This window comes from Heteronotia binoei, chromosome 13 (assembly GCF_032191835.1).
Source record: "Heteronotia binoei isolate CCM8104 ecotype False Entrance Well chromosome 13, APGP_CSIRO_Hbin_v1, whole genome shotgun sequence".
Taxonomy (NCBI): domain Eukaryota; kingdom Metazoa; phylum Chordata; class Lepidosauria; order Squamata; family Gekkonidae; genus Heteronotia; species Heteronotia binoei.
This window is the reverse complement of record NC_083235.1, coordinates 14,369,982-14,389,362: the sequence shown is the minus strand read 5'-3', so window position 1 is coordinate 14,389,362 and position 19,381 is coordinate 14,369,982. Positions and strand designations below refer to the sequence as shown.

Sequence of the window (19,381 nt, the reverse complement as noted above, 5' to 3'; positions counted from 1 at the left end):
TCATCCTGGGAGAACTCCAGCCAGCACCTGGAGGTTGGCAACCCTACAAAGAATGTTCTTCAGGGTGATTCCTCAATTGTTATCCCAATCAGGATCGGGGTGGGGGGAGAGTCCTTGTTGTGTCTCCTGTCCTCCCCACCACCTCTCTGAGCGGAGGGGTTGGAATGGGAAATGCTGGAACTCCCCCCTGCCCCCTTGTTTTGCAAGAGAAAAGACAGACGGAGGAAAGCCTATATTCTTTTAAAGCAATGGTGTCAAACATGCGGCCCGGGGGCCGAATGAGGCCCCCAAGCAACTGGCTCTTGTCTGCTTCTTTCTCACTCTCTCTTGCTTCCTTTTGCATCTCAACTTGCTTTGCAAGGCTTGCTCAATCGCACGGAGCGAAACCTTGATTTTCTCCATAGGTTGAGGCTCCTCCTCCTACTGGTCCCCTGAAGAGGGAGGGAAGAATCAGTTTGCCCAGTTCCCTGGATCCCATGGGAGAAATACAAATAAAGGACCTTTAAGACGAACAAGTGCTAATTTTTTAAAGCATGTTTTAAGATTTTTTTTTAATAAAACCTTTAGTTGTGTTTTTCTGTGTCCTTTAAAAAGTTTATATCTCTGCTACCTAATTTTAAATAGGTACACACATGGCCCGGCCTGACAAGGCCCAGCCCAGGCCGACAAGGTCTCATTTATGTCAGATCCAGCCCTCATAACAAATGAGTTCAACACCCCTGTTTTAAAGTATATTTTGTGGCTCCTGGTGGAGCGAAAGAGAAGGGGTGCAGGAGAAAGCTAATCTAGCTTCCCTCTCCTTTCCCTGTATGAGGAGTTTGGGACAAATTGGGAATGGTGAAGGTCAGATGGGAGAGGTTTGTCAGGGTTGCCAACTTCCAGGTGGGTTGATTTAAATAAATACTACCCGCCGGTTATAGTGACCACAATTACTAAATATCAGTGTACTTCACAATTGACAGGTAAGAAGAAGATATTGGATTTATATCCCACCCTCCACTCCGAAGAGTCTCAGAGCGGCTCACAATCTCCTTTACCTTCCTCCCCTACAACAGACACCCTGTGAGGTGGGTGGGGCTGAGAGGGTTCTCACAGCAGCTGCCCTTTCAAGGACAGAGGCTCAGAGCGACCTACAATCTCCTTTCTCTTCCTCCCCACAACAGACACCATTTGAGGTGGGTGGGGCTGAGAGGGCTTTCACAGCAGCTGCCCTTTCAAGGACAACCTTTGCCAGAGCTATGGCTGACCCAAGGCCATTCCAGCAGGTGCAAGTGGAGGAGTGGGGAAGCAAACCCAGTTCTCCCAGATAAGAGTCCGTGCACTTAATCACTACACCAAACTGGCGTATTGCAAAGATACATTCACCAAAACAAAGGTAAAAAAAATCCAATAGGCTAGTAGAGTCCCCATGTAAAGGAAGTCGACTTGGTATTCTTGCTTCAAAGGTTCTTCCAGCAAAGGTGTACTCCACTTTTTCTCCAATAAAGACAGCTTCAATCAATGAAGTCGGTTTCACAATCTTCTTCCTTTATACATAAATAGCTACTATCAGGACTTTTTTTTGAAGAAGGAACTCCTTAGCATATTAGGCCACACCCTCCTGATGCAGCCAATCCTCCAAGAGCTTACAGGGTTCTTGGTACAGGGTCTACTGCAAACGCCAGGTGGATTGGCTACCTCAGGAGGGTGTGGCCTAATATGCAAAGGAGTTCCTGCTACAAAAATGCCCTGGGTACAATAGTTTTCTTACTCCTTGAGCCATTTTGGAGCCGTTGCTCATCGTAAGAAAATTTGTAGCGAGACTTGGTGTCCTGTATAGATGTACTTTAAAACTATTGTAAAAAAAAAAAAAAAGTGAGGTACACCTTTGCTGGAAGAACTTCTGAAGCAGGAGAACAAAGTCGACTTCTTGTACATTGGGACGCCACTAGCCTATTGGACTTCGTTACCTTTGTTTTGGTGAATGTATCTTTGCAATATTGTCCTTACCTGTCAGTTTTGAAGCACACTAATATTTAGTAATTGTGGTCACCAGGGCTCTTTTTCTAGCAGGAGCTCCTCTGCATATTAGGCCACAGCCCCTGATGTAGCCTATCCTCCTGGAGCTTACAGTAAGCCCTGTACTAAGAGCCCTCTAAGCTCTTGGAGGATTGGAAAAAGAAAAAAAGTGAGGTACACCTTTCTCCAAACCCCGCCCTCCCCAGGGTCCACCCCTCCAAAATAATCTCCAGCCATTACTTGACCCAGAGCTACCAATCGATCCCCTGGCAACACTATTGTGATGAAGCAGGGCCTTGGTGCCTCCTGAAGAAGATGGCAGCACTGGGAAAGTCGATGGAGTGTTGAGTTGCCAGCTCTGGGTTGGGAAATAGCTGGTGATTTGGGAGGTGGAGTCTGGGGAGGGCGGGGCTTGGAGAGGGGAGGGACCTCAACAGGGTCTAATACCAAAGAATCAATCTTCCAGAGCAGCCATTTTCTCCAGATGATCTCGATTGTCTGAAGACCAATTGTAATATTGGGCAATCTCCAGGTTACACCTGGACACTAGCAACCAGGGTTGCCAGCCTCCAGGTGGGGCCTGGAGGTCTCCCACTTTTACAACCGATCTCCAGCTGGCAGAGATCATCTCCCCTGAAGAAAAAAAGCTGCTTTGAAGGGCGGGCTCTATGACATTGTATCATGCTGAAGCCCCTCCCCTCTCCAAACCACGCCCTCTCTTGGATCCACCCCCAAAGTCTCCAGGTATTTTCCAGCACAGATCTGGCAACCCTATTTATTGACTTACACCACACATTCAACGGGAGTTTTGTGCTTCCCAAAGCACACTGTCTCTTTCCTCTTTGCAACTGCAACACGGGAGGCATGCAACCCACCAAATGTATAGGAGCTGAGCAAGAAAATGGTTGAGCCCCATTGGATCAGACCAGGGTCAGTCTAGGTCCCACAAAGGCCAATCAGATGCTGCTGGGAAAGTCAAGAAGGTCCAGGGGCCTGTCTCATACCACTGTCAAATGTGGAAGAGGATTCGATTCATTCATTTTGTGTTTGGGGGAAGCTATTGTTTTTCTTGCATCGTTCTCTGAAACATTCCGAATTCTAGTCACCCAAGACCAGCAAAGTAAAGTAATTCTCCACACAGTACAAAATTAACCTATGGAATTCTCTGCCATACCCGGTCGGTAGCAGCCATTCTTTAATCTAGACATCTCCACAATTTTAAAAAATCACGCTCACCATCTTAATTTCTAAGACAAAACGTCCTAAACTCTTCAGTTTTTCTCTATAGAAAAAAGCTGAAGTTTGAACATTATGAGGGCAGCAGGTTTCGTTCTATGCACCTTCTCCCCATCATGATTTTCTGCATCTGTCAATTCTTTTTTTTTTAATTAAAAAAAAATCCTCAAATGCTGCTGCTGGGGAACTTCCTACTGGATTCTGCCTGTGACCAGAAAAGTCAGATATGTTTCCCATTTTGCCCCAAGAGCTGGTGCCAACTTTCAAACGTTTTTTTTTTAAATGTACCAGTTAACCTTTGAGGTGAAGGGACACTGAATATTGCAGACAGCTACTTCGGACGCCATTTTACTATGGAAGTAGCTGCTGCTGCTCTCTTTTTCTGAGTTTAAATATACCTCTCACATGGATGGATAGTTACTTATGTGGGCATTTATTCATAGGGACCATCCTTCTGAGGTAACATCTGCACCAACTCTTAGCAGCACTCAAAATCTGTTCCTTGAGGTAACTTCTCATATGAGCATTGCTGTTCCCTGAGGTAACTTGCCTCATACGAGTGTCACATTTCCCTGAGGTGACTTGCCTCATATGAGTGCTGCCATTCTCTATGGTGACTTGCTTCATGTGAGCATCACTGTTCCCTGAGGTAACACACCTCATACAAGTGTCGCCATTCTGAGGTGACTTGCCTCATATAAGCGTCACCTCCACCAGCGCCATCTTTTAATGATAGATGTTACAGGCCCAACCATATCCATACTACAGTGAGAAATGTGGAGACTGGAATAGGTAGCCTAGCCTGAACAAGATGTGCAATAAGAAAGGAATGAAGAGCTTCCATGCCGTCCCCCTTAAGTACCACGAAGGAGGCCAGCCTCCTTACACTTCAAGAACCTGATCCGCAACACATACACCCCAAGGCAGGGGAACAACGATGCTATTAAATATTCTGGTCCCACTAATGGAACATCTACTTTTGCATATATGGACCCCAAGGACTATTGCTATGAGTTTATGAGGTTGGAGGTTTCTTGTCAGATCTCGCTGGGCATTGATGAAATTATACCTTTTGGTGAATGGCCTTTGTAGTCTACTGTGTGTTTTCAAGGGAGGTGGAATAGGATCATATTTATCTTCCATTGAATAGTTGTAATCTACATCTATGCAGGGGCGGATATTTCACAGTCCTTGCACTACAGCAGTCATCAGAGCCAGTTTGGTGTAGTGGTTAAGTGCGCGGACTCTTATCTGGGAGAACCGGGTTTGATTCCCGACTCCTCCACTTGCACCTGCTGGAATGGCCTTGGGTCAGCCATAGCTCTGGCAGAGTTTGTCCTTGAAAGGGCAGCTGCTGTGAGAGCCCTCTCAGCCCCACCCACCTCACAGGGTGTCTGTCGTGGGGGGAGAAGATATGGGAGATTGTAAGCCGCTCTGAGTCTCTGATTCAGAGAGAAGGGCGGGGTATAAATCTGCAATTCTTCTTCTTCTTCTTCATCAGTAACTGGACTGTCTTTTCCGTGCAGGAAAATACAGTTGTGAATTATTGCTATAGTGCCATAAAGTGTCATCATTAGGGATAGACTTTGGGGTAGGACCCCAGCCACCCTGGCTCAGTAAAGCGTCCCCCCCCCACAAGCCGGCAACTGCGGGGGGCAATTTCTACTCAAGATTTTCCCCCATCTTCCTTTTTCTACTGCCTCCCCTTCCCAGTGCATTCTTGGAACTGTAGTTCTTCAACCTCGTGGTGCTGATGATGAACAGCCAGCCAGCCACCCACCCCAATTAAGAGCCAAGTCAAAATTACCCCACTATACTGCCAGCGCCACACCTCAACGTTAAGGATGGGCACGAACCGACCCACAAATCACAATTCATGCACAAATTGGGCCGAATTGTGGTTAGTTTTGGACTGGTTTGTTTGCTTGTGCCATGCCTGAACTGGAAAACGAATCACCTTTTCCCCCTGGTGGTTCGTTTTTGTGGTTCATTTTCCCAGACTGCTTGGCGGTGATTCAATCAATCCCTAGGCAACACTGGGGATGGACTTCTGGGAGCCCTGGAAACACTCATAGCAGTTTCCATAGCTTGATAGGCAGCTCTGAGAGTCAATCATGGAGCTCCATTCTGCTTTATGGGAGCCGACACCCTGACCCTGCTGCTTCCACTTTGCAGCACGAAGAGCATTCCTGGGGGCACCTGCTTTTGTGGGGGGCTACAACTTGGACATTCCAAATCTAATCTTTACCAAACTTGGAGGTCGGGTGGAGGAGAACCTACTGAACTCTCCCACTGAATTTTACACCTACTGAACCAACAAGCCATGAACCAGTTCAGACAACCATACGAATGACAAAATGAAACGACCCACCAGTTCTGGCAATCAAATGAAACGCGAACCAACACGAACCACCATTTCCCCCTTCTGTGCCCATCCCCATGCAACATCCCAAAATGTATGATGGCTGCAGTTATGTTTTGCTTCCATACTCTTCCTGTTATCTCTTACAAGCACACCAGTGGGAGAGCAACAGCAGCCGGCTTCTTGATATGGTTAAGCATGGACTCGGTTCTGAGAGACACAATTCAGGTGGATACAGCCAGAGTGAATGAAGCTTCCATTCTCTTCTCAAAGGAGGAGCCTGCTTGGAGCAGACATTTTCTTAATTCTGGGATCAGAACTCAAGTTGGGCCAAATTAGCAGCTGAATCCTCCTTAGTGTACCCGGAACTAAATTCTCATGTGTTCAGTAAGGCTTACTGAAGTAAGTTCTCCTTTGTTCAGTAAAGCCCACGCTTAGGAGATTCCATGTCCCCACTTTTTGCAGTATAAAAATGCAGGAGACATTTGCTCCAGCTAAAGGAACCTCCTTTCGGCTTCCCCTCTGCATCTGAATACGTTTGCAGCTCCTTAAGCGGACACTAACACCCCCTCTAGTGCATATTATGAACTACTGAGCAGCCTCCGTGGCCAGTGGTAGCGCTACGGTGCCACCCCCACCCCCCGCGCACGAGCCTGAGCACAGGTGCGAGCAATGCGGCCCAACTAGCGAGGCTCCACATCCCATTTGTGCTTCCAGCACAGATATGGGAGTCAGAGCCACTTCGCTGCTTTGCAGCATATTTCTCACAACTCGGAGACAAGGGAGGGCTGAAACCGGCACCCTCTCCAAGGCCCGCGCTCGTAGGCAGCTGCCTAATTGCAGATGGCAGATTTATACCCCGCCCTTCTCTCTGAATCAGAGAGCGGTTTACAATCTCCCATATCTTCTCCCCCCCCCCCCCACAACAGACACCCTGTGAGGTGGATGGGGCTGAGAGGGCTCTCACAGCAGCTGCCCTTTCAAGGACAACCTCTGCCAGAGCTATGGCTGACCCAAGGCCATTCCAGCAGGTGCAAGTGGAGGAGTGGGGAATCAAACCCGGTTCCCCCAGATAAGAGTCTGCTCACTTAACCATACCAAACTGGCTCTCTCTAATGCTGCTTTATGGATGCACCGGGCCCATCTGTGGCTTCATTCAACGTACGTTAAAGAATGAGCCCTAAAGTGCACGGAAGTGACTCACTGCTTATTATCTTCAATTGTTCTGCAGGTGGAGCTATTGCTTAAAGGTTGTAAAGAACAACAACTCTGGCGAGAAGGAATGGCGGTCAGGGAGCACCATACGTTGTGTGATTGACACGGGCTTGTCCAACGACATCAAGTTATGGTGCCCTCTAGATCCCTTGTCTTTGTGGGCTGGGGGGACCGAATGGAGAAAATTTGTTTGCACGCAATGTGAGTCCTATTCTGACCTGCTGGCATTGCCACTGTTTTCTCCCCCTCCCTCCCAGGCCTGGTGACTTGTTCTAAAATGGCCACGTTTTTAAACCCCATTCATCGTCAAAGAGAGGTCCCCGAGACAACGAGCACAAAGACGACGATGACAACCACAAACAAGGGACAGTAGATCAAAACAAGAGGCTGCTCCTGATGAGAGAACCCTTTTTTTTTCTTTTGGAAGCCGAGAGCTAGCCAATCGAACGCATGCTAAGAGACTTATGGCTCACCCTGATACCTAGAACGGTATCCATCTCCCCCGCACCCCCCAAATTCTTTCTCTGCTTTCCGCCACGTTCAGTTCCTTCTCCAGTTACTATGAAAAGTGGTGAGGTCAGCATCAATCGTCTCTATGTATAACATCCTTAACTGTGTCCAGAGGAGGACCTGAGACCGTTCCACTGCTCTGCAGGTCCAGTTCAATTCTTCGCAGCGTTATCATCAGCCGGGGGGGAAAGGAGAGTGGGAAGATACACATGCACGTGACGCCTTGTATCCGGTGCCTCGGGCTCCCACTTTTGGAGGTTCATTACACATGCACAGTCTCGATGCTACGTGGTGTGTGGGGGGAACAGGTGCAGGTAAGAAGGGAGTGATGCATGAGATTCCTGTGAGGTGTAGCATTTTGGTGCAATAGATTTTGTTGTTGTTGTTTTAAGTGCAGGTTTCGAGAGAGAGAACTCGTTGGGCGAGAAAGAGAGAGAGAGAGAGAGAGAAAGGCAGAGAGAGAAAGGGAGCAAGGATAATGGACCCCAACTATCCCAGTAATGTCTCGGTTCAGTCACCAGAGGCAGAAGGCGGAAGAAGCTGGTGGAAGCTCAGTGGATTCTATTTCTTTCCCCGCCCCTTCGTGTTCTGAAGTTCCAACTTTCCGCAGGCTACCTCGGTAGGAATAAAATCCAGACCAACTTGGCTGTCATCTTCCTTCTTCGGCATGGCTCCTATACAATGGCAAGGGACGGAACCCGAGCCCCTCAATTTCAAGTCTTCCGCTTACCTTCTGCAACTGTCATCCCATCACCCACTCTGGTCAGACAAACCAAGAGTTGGGCAGTCGCATAGCTGGATTCCTCTTCCCTCCCTCAGTGGAGGAAAGTCCCTCCCCCCCCCAAGGGTCCTCGCTGTCCAGCCCTGCTACTTTAAAAACCCTGTTCATTCTCAGAGGGGGCAAGGCAACTTACCCCCAACTCTGTCTTCCCCTGCCAGCCCGTTTCCTACTTGAGGGACAATAGGCTCGGTAGAGCAAAATGGCCTCTGGGATATGTTTCCGCTTACCATAGAGGTCTGCTTTCTTGACACCTAGCTTTCCCTGCATCATTCCATCCCTCTGCATTTGCATAGCATCTGGGACCCACCTCCCATATGGCTTTGATTGTTTGGGGGGAGGAGTGCACTGGATTGGCAATAGAACCCCCCACGTGCACCGGTTCCCCCTATTAGTGGCCACCGGTCTCCCCTCTACGAAAAAGAACTGTGACACCTCCCCGCTCCATCTCTTCCCGTTTGCGGCTGAAGGGTGGGGAGGGAGGCTTCTGTTGAGGAGCCCGTCCCCAGTTCATAAGCCAGATCCAGGCCCAGCGCAGCAACTCTGGGTATAGAAAGGAGTCAGAACAAGTGCCCCCGCCCCACCCTGCCTCCTCTTACAAGGAGGAGATCTTGACAGTCTCGTGAAGGATGTAGGGGGTGGAGAGACTGGAATTGCGCAGGGGTCCGCCGGGGCCTCCGGGTGAGGGAGGATGGCTCTCGTCCGGGGTGTTGGCCGGAGGTGTGGGAATGCAGATGATGGCGGCGGTGAAGTCTGTGGCATCGCAGTTCAGCTTTAAGTTGTCATGGGTCTTCGCGTTCAGGCTGGAGCGGCTGGGAAGAGGGAAAAGACAGAGGGCGGGGGTTATAAATAGGGTTGCCAGGTCTGACTCAAGAAATATCTGGGGACTTTGTGGGTGGAGCCATGAGCAAGAATGTGACAAGCATGACTGAACTTCAGAGAGTTCTGGCCATCACATTTAAAGGGACCACATGCCTTTTTAATGCCTTCCTTTCATTTGGAAATAATGAAGGATAGGGGCACCTTCTTCTGGGGCTCATAGAATTGGACCCCCTGGCCCAATCTTTTTGAAACTTGGGGAGGGGTGTTTTGAGGAGAGGCACCAGATGCTATGCTGAAATTCTGGTGCCTCTACCTCAAAAAACAGCTCCTCTAGAGCCCAAAATACCTACAGATCAACTCTCCATTATACCTTGTGGGAATTGGTCTCCATACCTTGGGCAGTTCCTCAAGGCCTGTAAGATGGTCCTCTTCCGGTTGGCATAGAATTGACTGGTATTTAAAAACTGCGGAGGAAGGCTGTGAGAATAGCACCGGACTGTTAGACTGTTCCTTCTTGTTTTAACTATTGTAAATTATTGAATATGTATTTTAATATTTATTAATCTTAATTGTTCTGGATTTTATGTTGTAAGCCGCCCTGAGCCCGCCTCGGTGGGGAGGGCGGGATATAAATCGAATAAATAAATAAATAAACAAACAAACATAGGGATTAATGGAGTGGCCGGCAGACATTTACCCCCTCCCTCCTCTTTCTGAGGACCCTGAAGCAGGGGAAGGGCCTCCAAACCGGGGGATCCCCTGCCCCTAACTCCATACCGAACCTTTAATGGCAAAACAGTTGCAAATGAGAATATAACAAATATAAAAAATGTAAACACTGGATATAAAAAGATATTAAAAAATATAAAAGATATAAAAAGAAACCGAGATTACAAATGCATTCATACATGGTCATGGGATCCCCTGCCCCTAACTAAGGAGAACCTGGAAATCTAACCGGCAAGTTCTGAACCCTGTTGGTCTCCTATGAATGTATTGTAAAGATTGGGTTCCAGTGATAAATAAGCCTCCACACTGAAGAAAGACGGATGAAAAGTCTTGATATCTAGAACAGATGTCTTTGGAAGGGCTTCTTTTAGTTCCACGAGCTAAATACTGGAATATTGTTACTCTTTGGAAAGACTGTATGAATTGTTTGTGAATGTCTTTTTGCTACATGCTCTTGTCTGTTCTACATGCAAGCTCTGTCAGAACACCATTGACCTCTACATTACACTGTTTTGTTGTTTAAAATTTATGGTGTCTCTTTGCAGTTTTTTTATTTACCTAACTAAGGATTGGCAAGCCTAGTTATGAAAGATCCTGAGAATATTGTCACTTAGCTACAAGGAAAGGAGGTGGAGAAACCATCTTGGAATCCAGTTTGGCACCCCATTTTTTTTTTCGTTTGCAGAGCCAGCCCTGAGATGAAAATACATTTTTTTTAAAAAAGTGACTTTGATCATATGGAAAGCATTTCTCCCCCTACTGTCGCCAGTAATCCTAAATAATCCTGAGCCATTATTCCTAGCATATCTTTAATTAAGAAGGATTCTTCAGGCAGAGCTTGGAACCTCTGGGCAGGCGGAGAAGCGTGGAGCCTCTGGGCAGAGCGCGGGACCTCTGCGCACCTCCAAAGATTAATCACGGGCCATCCAGCTGCAAACTCCACAACTGCGGTTTCATTGATATTTGCCACTGATCCATAAACACCAGCACATCCGTTTTGTAATAGGATGCGCCACATCACGCATACCTAGCCAACGCAAGTTCTGCTTATGCTGGCTTGTTTTGTATTTCTCAGCACTCTCGTGCCAAGTGAAATGACATCCTTGAGAACTAGTCTAATAATAATAATAAGTTTATTTTTGTATCCCGCCCTCCCCCGCCAAAGGCAGGCTCAGAGCGGCTCACAGAGCATGGTGTATACCATGTTTACAGTAGAATACAATCATATAAAAACAGTTAAAATATAATTGACTTTCATTTATAAATTAAGTTAAAAGTTAAATAAACAGTTGTGCCAGATAAATTATTAATTAAGGTGCTACAATTCAGAATACGTACAAGATGGCTAGATGTCATTTAGCCGGGTTCCGTCTCTGAAGCCAGCTGAAAGAGGGCGGTTTTGCAAGCCCTGCGAAACTGATTCAGGTCTCGCACCTCTTCTGGTAGTTGATTCCACCATCGGGGACCCATTACTGAGAAGGCTTGCTCCCTCGTTGTTTTCAATCTAGCCTCTCTTGGTCCAGGGATTTTTAAAAGATTTTGGGAACTAGATCTCAGTGCTCTCTGAGGAACATATGGAGAGAGGCGGTCCCTAGAATAGGGATCAGCAACCAGTGGCTCCACTACCAAAAGACCCCACCCTGAGTGGTGGGAGAGAGAGCCTTCAGGCGCGGCGGTACTCGAGGCAGCCGCCTACCTCACAGACTCCCACCCGCTGGCCATGCGCCTTCTACCCAGTCCTTTTTAACTGGAGATGCCGAGGACTGAAGCCAGGCAGATGCTCTGCCACTGAACCACAGTCCCTCCCCATAGTTAAGCAGGAGTAAAGCCTTAGTCAGGGATGTCAAATGGGTGCAGAGTACTGTTCCCCCCCCCCAATATAACCATTATTTGGAGTAAAAGTAGTTTCTAGATCAGGGGCGGCCAAACTTGCTTAATGTAAGAGCCACACAGAATAAACATCAGAGGTCTGAGAGCTGCAAGACATGAATGTCAGAGGTTTGCGAGAAGGAAGGAAGGCAAATAAATGGGGAGGTGGAAAGAAAGCAACTTTAACTTTAAGTGCATTCTCCAAACCTCCATCTGGCTTGGCTTGGGAGGTGGTTTTAAGAGAGTACCGCCTTCTCCAAGCTGGCTGACGGGGTGGTGGGGGCTTCGAGAGCCACACAATGCATTTGAAAGAGCCACACGTGGCTCCCAAGTCACTGCTTGGCCACCCCTGATGATGATGATACTGGATTTATATCCCGCCCTCCACTCCGAAGAGTCTCAGAGCGGCTCACAATCTCCTTTCCCTTCCTCCCCCACAACAGACACCCTGTGAGGTAGATGAAGATATTGTATTTATATCCCGCCCTCCACTCCGAAGAGTCTCAGAGCGGCTCACAATCTCCTTTCCCTTCCTCCCCCACAACAGACACCCTGTGAGGTGGGTGGGGCTGAGAGGGCTCTCACAGCAGCTGCCCTTTCAAGGACAACCTCTGCCAGAGCTATGGCTGACCCAAGGCCATTCCAGCAGCTGCAAGTGGAGGAGTGGGGAATCAAACCCGGTTCTCCCAGATAAGAGTCTGCACACTTAACTACTACACCAAACTGGCTCTCCTGGCTCACCCCTGTTGTAGATCAAGCGTCCAGGGTGGTCTACACCCCACAACCTTGCAAGCAGCTGTTCCCCCATATCACTGGCCCCAAATGACACCACATCTCCCTTGAGGGGTCTGGTGTGCCACCAGCACTCATAGAAGGAAAGCTCTCTGGGTTCCCCAGGAAACAGACCAGTCAGCTAAGCAAGCGATCGAAGCCTACAAACAATTGGCACTGCAGTTTTAGCTCAATAGGTGGCAGCAGAGACCGTGCAGCCACACAGGCACTCCCGCTTCCATCCCAGAGAAGTGCGGGAGATGGTTCACATCAATAAAACAGGAGTCCCATGGCACCTTGGGGGTGGAAAGTGGTGTCGAGTCATAGCTGGCTTATGGTGACCCTATAGGGCAGGGGTGGCCAAACTTGCTTAACAGAAGAACCACACAGAATGAACGTCAGATGTTTGAGAGCTGCAGGATATGAATGTCAGATGTTTGAGAGCCACAAGGAAGGAAGGAAGGAAGGCAGATAGATGGGGGAGGGAGAGGTGGAAAGAAAGTAACGTTAACTTTCAATGCATTCTCCAAGCTGCTGGCTTGGCTTGGCAAAGTGATTTAAACAGACAATCACCGTCTCCAGGCCAAACAATGGGGCAATGGGGGCTTAGAGAGTCACACAATATCAGTGAAAGAGCCAAACGTGTCTCCTGAGCCACAGTTTGGCCACCCCTTGCTGTAGGGTTTCCAAGACAAGAGGCAAACAAAGGGAGAACCAGTTTGGTGTAGTGGTTAAGTGTGCGGACTCTTATCTGGGAGAACTGGGTTTGATTCCCCACTCCTCCACTTGCAGCTGCTGGAATGGCCTTGGGTCAGCCATAGCTCTGGCAGAGGTTGTCCTTGAAAGGGCAGCTGCTGTGAGAGCCCTCTCCAGTCCCACCCACTTCACAGGGTGTCTGTTGTGGGAGAGGAAGGTAAAGGAGATTGTGAGCCGCTCTCAGACTCTTCGGAGTGGAGGGCGGGATATAAATCCAATATCTTCATCTACCTCACAGGATGTCTGTTGTGGGGGAGGAAGGGAAAGGAGATTGTGAGCCGCTCTGAGACTCTTTGGAGTGGAGGGCGGGATATAAATCCAATATCTCCATCTACCTCACAGGGTGTCTGTTGTGGGGGAGGAAAGGAAGGAGATTGTGACCCGCTCTGAGACTCTTCGGAGTGGAGGGCGGGATATAAATCCAGTATCATCTTCTTCTTCTTCTAGTTTGCCATTGCCTGCCTCCGTGTCACGACTCTGGTATTCCTTGAAGGTTTCCCATCCAAGTACTAACCAGTTCCAACCCTGTTTAGCTTTTAAGATCTGATAAGATCAGGTGGGAATGGATGCGGCTCAGAAGGCAGATGTGCTCATGCGCTTTTGGTCCGATTGGGAGGTGGCGTTCGGTCAGGCCAAATCTTTTGTGCAAAAGCCCCCTTGGAGTCTCAGAGCGGCTTACACTCTCCTGCCCTGTCTCTCCCCACGACAGATACCCTGCGAGGTAGGCGGGGCTGAGAGAGCTCTTTCGAGAACTGCTCTTGAGTTACAACTGACCCAAGGTCATACCAGCAGGTGCATGTGGAAATGATGCCCGCAGGCTCGAAAAGGTTGGGGACCCCGGGGCTAGACGTTGCCCATGGGCAGGCTGTGCCTACTGCGCTGCCAGCGCTTCTCAAAGAGATCCGGATAAGCATTCGGTCCCCCTTCCTCCTCTTTTTCGGATAGTTGAAACCGCCTCTCCCCATATGTGCCCCAGAGAGCACTCCGTCCAGGGTCTCAAAACCTCCTTAAGATCCCCAGACCAAAAGAGGCTCAACTGTCCAGCACTAGAGCCAGAGCGTAATCAGTAATCGCCCCTGCTTTGTGGAATGCCCTCCCCAAAGACAGCAGGGCCCTGCGGGGCCTGCCACACTTCCGCAGGGCCTGTAAGACCGAATTATTTAAACTTGCTTTTAACGGTTGAAGGGAGGTAGCTAGACCGACAACCCCACTGAATTTTATAACTGAAACAAGAACGTCAGAGAAATTAGAAATGCACATCTTGGTTTTAGGATTGTAAATTGTACGAATGGTTTTATTACGTATTTTGTTTTTAACGTTTACGTGATTTAATTTCTGGTTGTTAGCCGCCCTGAGCCCGTCAGGGGAGGGCGGGATATAGATTTTATAAAGTAAAATAAAAAATAAATAAAATTTGCCCTTAACCTTCTTTGCTCTGAACTAGCTGCGTCTCCTTTCAGCCTTTTCCGCAGCCATCACTCATTCAACCCCCGCGCCCCCCCTCCCCCCCGGCCACCGTCTACCGTTCTCTGAGTCACTTCTGAAACAAGGGCACACATTTAAATCGACACGGCGATGCTCACTGCCTCCCCCACTGCATCATGACTATCTTACTTTTCGTAACGCAATCCAAAACCATATTCTCCTTTCCCCTGCTGAGACGCGACCGCCGGCAAAGCTACGTCAGACAGGTTTCTGACAGTCAGGTCGGGGTTCCCCCGGCTCGATCGTCATGCTGTCAGCCACACGTCAAGTCGCTCGGAACTCAAGTCCCAAGCGTGGAGCCGGAAAGTGCTGTCAAATCGTAGCTGACTGGTGGCAGCTCTGTAGTGTTTTCAAGGCAAGAGACGCGCAGAGGTGGTTGGCCGTTGCCTGCCTCTGCATAGCAATCCTGGACTTCCTTGCAAATACTGGCCAGGGCTGGCCCTGCTTAGCTTCCGAGATCTGATAAGACTGAACTAGCCTGGGCCGTTCAGGTCAAAACAAGAGTCAACCAGAGGTGGTTTGTCCTTGCCTGCCTCTGCGCAGCGACCCTAGACTCCCTTGGGGGTCCCCCATCCAAGTACTGAAGAAGAAGAAGCCTATGGATATATATCCCGCCCTTCTCTCTGAATCAGGGTCTCAGAGCGGCTCACAATCTCCTTTACCCTCTTCCCCCACAACAGACACCCTGTGAGGTGGGTGGGGCTGAGAGGGCTCTCCCAGCAGCTGCCCTTTCAAGGACAACCTCTGCCAGAGCTATGGCTGACCCAAGGCCACTCCAGCAGCTGCAAATGGAGGAGTGGGGAATCAAACCCCGTTCTCCCAGATAAGAGTCACCTCTAGACTTCACCTCTAGACCAAACAGGCTCTCAGGACGACCCTGCTTAGCTTCCAAGATCTGACAAGATTGAACTAGCCGGGGTCATCCAGGTCAAAACAAGAGGTTTGCCCTTGCCTGCCTCTGCATAGCAACTCTGGACTTCCTTGGGGGCCTCCCATCCAAGTAGTATCGAGGGCTGACCCTGCTTAACACCATCCATCTCTGCCGTCCAAGTCAGGGCAGAGAGAAACAGAGGCAATTTGCTGCTTCCTGCCTCTGCAGAGCCACCCTAGAATTCCTCAGTGGTCTCTTATCCAAGTACTAACTAGGGCCAGCCCTAGACTGTCTAGCATCCTAAACAAGGCTAACTTCTGGCGCCCTCCTCCCCCCGATAATGCCACTGAGTCACATTTTTGTTGTTTAGTCGCACAGTCGAGTCTGACTCTTTGCGACCCCATGGACAAAGTCACACCAGGCCCTCCTGTCTTCCACCATCCTCCAAAGTCCACTTAAATTCGTGTTTGTTACATCAGTAACGCTGTCCAGCCATCTCCTTGTTTGCCCTCCCCTTCTTCTTTTGCCTTCTGTCTTTCCCAGCATCAGGGTCTTCGCCAGGGAGTGCTCCCTTCTCATTGGGTGGCCAAAGTATTTGAAATACAGCTTCAGCATCTGACCTTCCAGGGAACAGTCTGGGTCGATTTCCCTCAGGACTGACTGATTGGATCTTCTTGCAGTCCAAGGGACTCTCAAGAGTCTTCTCCAGCACCACAGCTCAAAAGCATCTATTCTTCTGCGCTCGGGCTTCCTTATGGTCCAGCTCTCACAGCCATACATTACTACTGAGAATACCATCGCTTTGACTATACGGACTTTTGTTGGCAGGGTGATGTCTCTACTTTTTATCATACTGCCCAGGTTCGCCGTAGCTGTCCTCCCAAGGAGCAAACGTCTTTTCATTTCATGGCTACGGTCACCATCTACAGTGATCTTGGATCCCAGAAATGTAAAGTCTGTCACTATTTGCATGTCTTCCCCTTCTATTTGCCAAGGAGTGATGGGGCCGGCTGCCATGATCTTAATTTTTTTTGATGTTGAGTTTCAAGCCTACTTTTGTGCTCTCCTCTTTCACCCTCAACAAGAGGTTCTTTAGGTCTTCCTCACTTTCTGCCATTAGAGTGGTGTCATCTGCATATCTGAGGTTGTTGTCACATGGGGGTGCCCAATTCGGCGCCCCCCCAGAAGGCCAGCGCTCTAGGCAATCACCTAATTTGCCTAATGGCAGGGCTGGCTCGGGTACTAACCAGGGCTGAGCCTGCAGAGTTTCTGAGATCTTATGATTTAGATTTATTAACAGCCCATGGTCAGTATAGAAATATAGAAATATCACAACAATCACACAAGGAAAATGATTACACAATAAAATGATTAAAACTTACTAAAATTAAATACATAGACTTACAGCTCTAGTAAGACAGTTACGCAATTCAGCTTCCCATATTTCCTTGAGAAACATAAATGGAGCGCAATTTCATTGCTTGAGTACAGAATTTTGCCATTTTTTTTACTAATCTCCGGGTTCTCGTCAGAAAGAAATTTGTTAACAATCTCTTCGTCGGAGATTTTGGAACCTTTTGATAATATTGGAGAAATAAACGTCAAACGAACATCATTATAAATCAGGCAATGAAGTAAAACATGTATTGTTGTCTCTATTGCACCAACATTACAGGGACAAACTCTCTCAGCTTGAGGGATTTTATTATATCTACCCTCGACCACTGCTGATGGCGATACCTTGCAAGAGAAAAGGCCCTTCTCTGATTGGCATTCTCCAGGATATATAGATAAGGGGACGGCTGAAGAAGGTAACGTCTTTGGGAGGCAACAATGAAGTTTGGTGATTGGGAGATGTCAATCTGACGTTCTGCGTCTTCCACTCTCTGCTTAAAAAGCTGTCTAGCTGTATCATGGCCCAAATGAACAACTATATTAGAGGAAAGTCTGAGCTGAGCTAACTTAGTTTGGACTTCTTTAAGCCAGTTTGATTGAAAATCATCCTGCAAAACTAATGGTGCAAGACCGCAAGAGTTTTTATATATCTTAAACCAAAGGTTTAATGAGGAAAGAGTTATCCTGGCAGTTATTTTCACCATCCCTGTTTCTAATCGAATCATAGAATTTGAGACACAATTTGGGACCCGTAATACTGCTCTTAAAATTTTAGATTGGACCCATTCTAAAGGCAAAAAGCGAGACTTATGAAACAGGGCTAGTCAGTGCCTGCCTATTATACACAAATATTTTGTTGCAACTAGAGTCCATCTACCGGACTTGTTACCATTCTGTAGGGCCTGTTAAGATGGAGCTTCGGCTGAGGCAAGCGGGTGTCCTCTCTTCTTATACCACCTATTGTCTTCCCCCACAATGACTTACCATTTCAACTATTATATTCGGGCTGTTAACCATGTCTTAATCTGCAAAATGTGCCCGTCCTGCCTGCATTACATTTTTTTACTGAGTTGTATTGTTTAATTGTGGACTACTAATTCATTGTTGTATTTGAACTGTTTTTATGCCTCTAATCCACCCTGAGCTCATCTGGGAAAGGGCGGAATATAAATCTGCTACATAAATAAATCTCTTTCTGTACACGTGGAAATCACAACTGTTATCTGAAGCAACTTTTCAAAAAAGGTGTTCAGGTTTTTTTGGAAGGGGGAAAGGACCTCTGGAGATGGTAAGCGCCAGCAGCAAGGGAGCTTTTGACTCGGTAACAGAATTTTATAAAAATGCACTACACTGTATCTTTGCCAGGCCTAATCTGAAAACTGACATTTCTGCGCTGGAAAATGATTACCGCTGTGCATTTGTGACCAGTTTTGTAACACCGTATTTAAAAATAAAGATGAAGACACTCTGTCTTGATAATCGAGGATTACACTGTGTTTGCCAGCAGTCCTTCAACGTATTACTTATCTTTGTCTCGTTAATGAAGGGAAAGACCTGCCTGTCCATAATCGGCTAGGTTACACATGTAAGTGGCGCCAAGTTGCAACTGATTTATTGCAACTCCAACAAGGGGCTTTTGAGGCCCTCAAGATGCAGGGGGTGCTTGCCTTCGCTTTCCCCTGCAGAGGCTTCCTTGGTGGTCTCCCTTCCAAGTACCAACCCTGCTTTGCTTTTAACTTACAACCACCCCAGCAAGGGGGCTTTCAAGGCAAGTGAGAAACAGAGACGGCTGGCCATCATCTTCCTCTGCAGAGCCTTCCTTGGTGGTCTCCCATCCAAGTACTGACCTTGCTTAGATTCCAAAATCTGGGTATACCATGCCCTCATCCCTCCCAATTGACTATCTTAAAAGTTAGCAACCTAACAGTACTATCCTAATCAGGGTTGCACCCTTCCAGGGGAGGGGCCAAGATGGCATCCTAAGCAGACACACTGGTGCAACTAAGGTTGCCAGGTCCAACTCCAAAAATATCTTGGGACTTTGGGGGTTGAGCCAGGAGACTTTGAGGGTGGAGCCAGGAGACTTTCCCATTCCCTAAAATAAATAAAAATACAGCAGTGCAGTTCCCCTGACAACAGTCTTAATTTCCTCATCCATCAGCAGCTACACTTCCACTAAATGAAAGTGAACACACACACTCTCTCAAAGCAGCCCAAATAAACACAGCAAGCACATGCTTTCATGATCTCACTGGGGCAATTTACTCACATTGCTGAATGTAACCATCTGCTGTATTTCAACCAGCTTCTTCAGAGTAATAGGAAAATGAAGGAACAGCCTAGGGGGTGGAGTTTTCCTCCAAACAAACAGAGGCACTGCTTGCCATGCCCCCCTGCAGCTTTCCTTTTGCCAGATTTAAAGGCACACCCACATTCAAAACACAAACAGTTGCAAGCCTCTTCTAAACCAAGGTATGATGGCACATGGTGTGTACGCCTTTAGATAGACAGGAATGCAACGCTAGAGCCTGTTCTGGCATTGAAATCGACATGGGGAGGGGGAGGAGAAGGCACGGCGGATAGG

General features: G+C 48.1%; 1 protein-coding gene across 1 annotated transcript in view; it reads right to left on the bottom strand.

Moving 5' to 3' along the window:
• Window positions 1-7,202: 7,202 nt before the first annotated feature.
• The window catches only part of KCND1 (potassium voltage-gated channel subfamily D member 1), a 128,856-nt gene continuing 116,677 nt past the window's right edge, over window positions 7,203-19,381 (bottom strand). Inside the window, exon 6 of the mRNA XM_060252974.1 lies at window positions 7,203-8,911. Coding sequence (XP_060108957.1) covers window positions 8,695-8,911 — 217 coding nt within the window. The 3' untranslated portion in view covers window positions 7,203-8,694. The remainder of the gene's footprint in view (window positions 8,912-19,381) is intronic.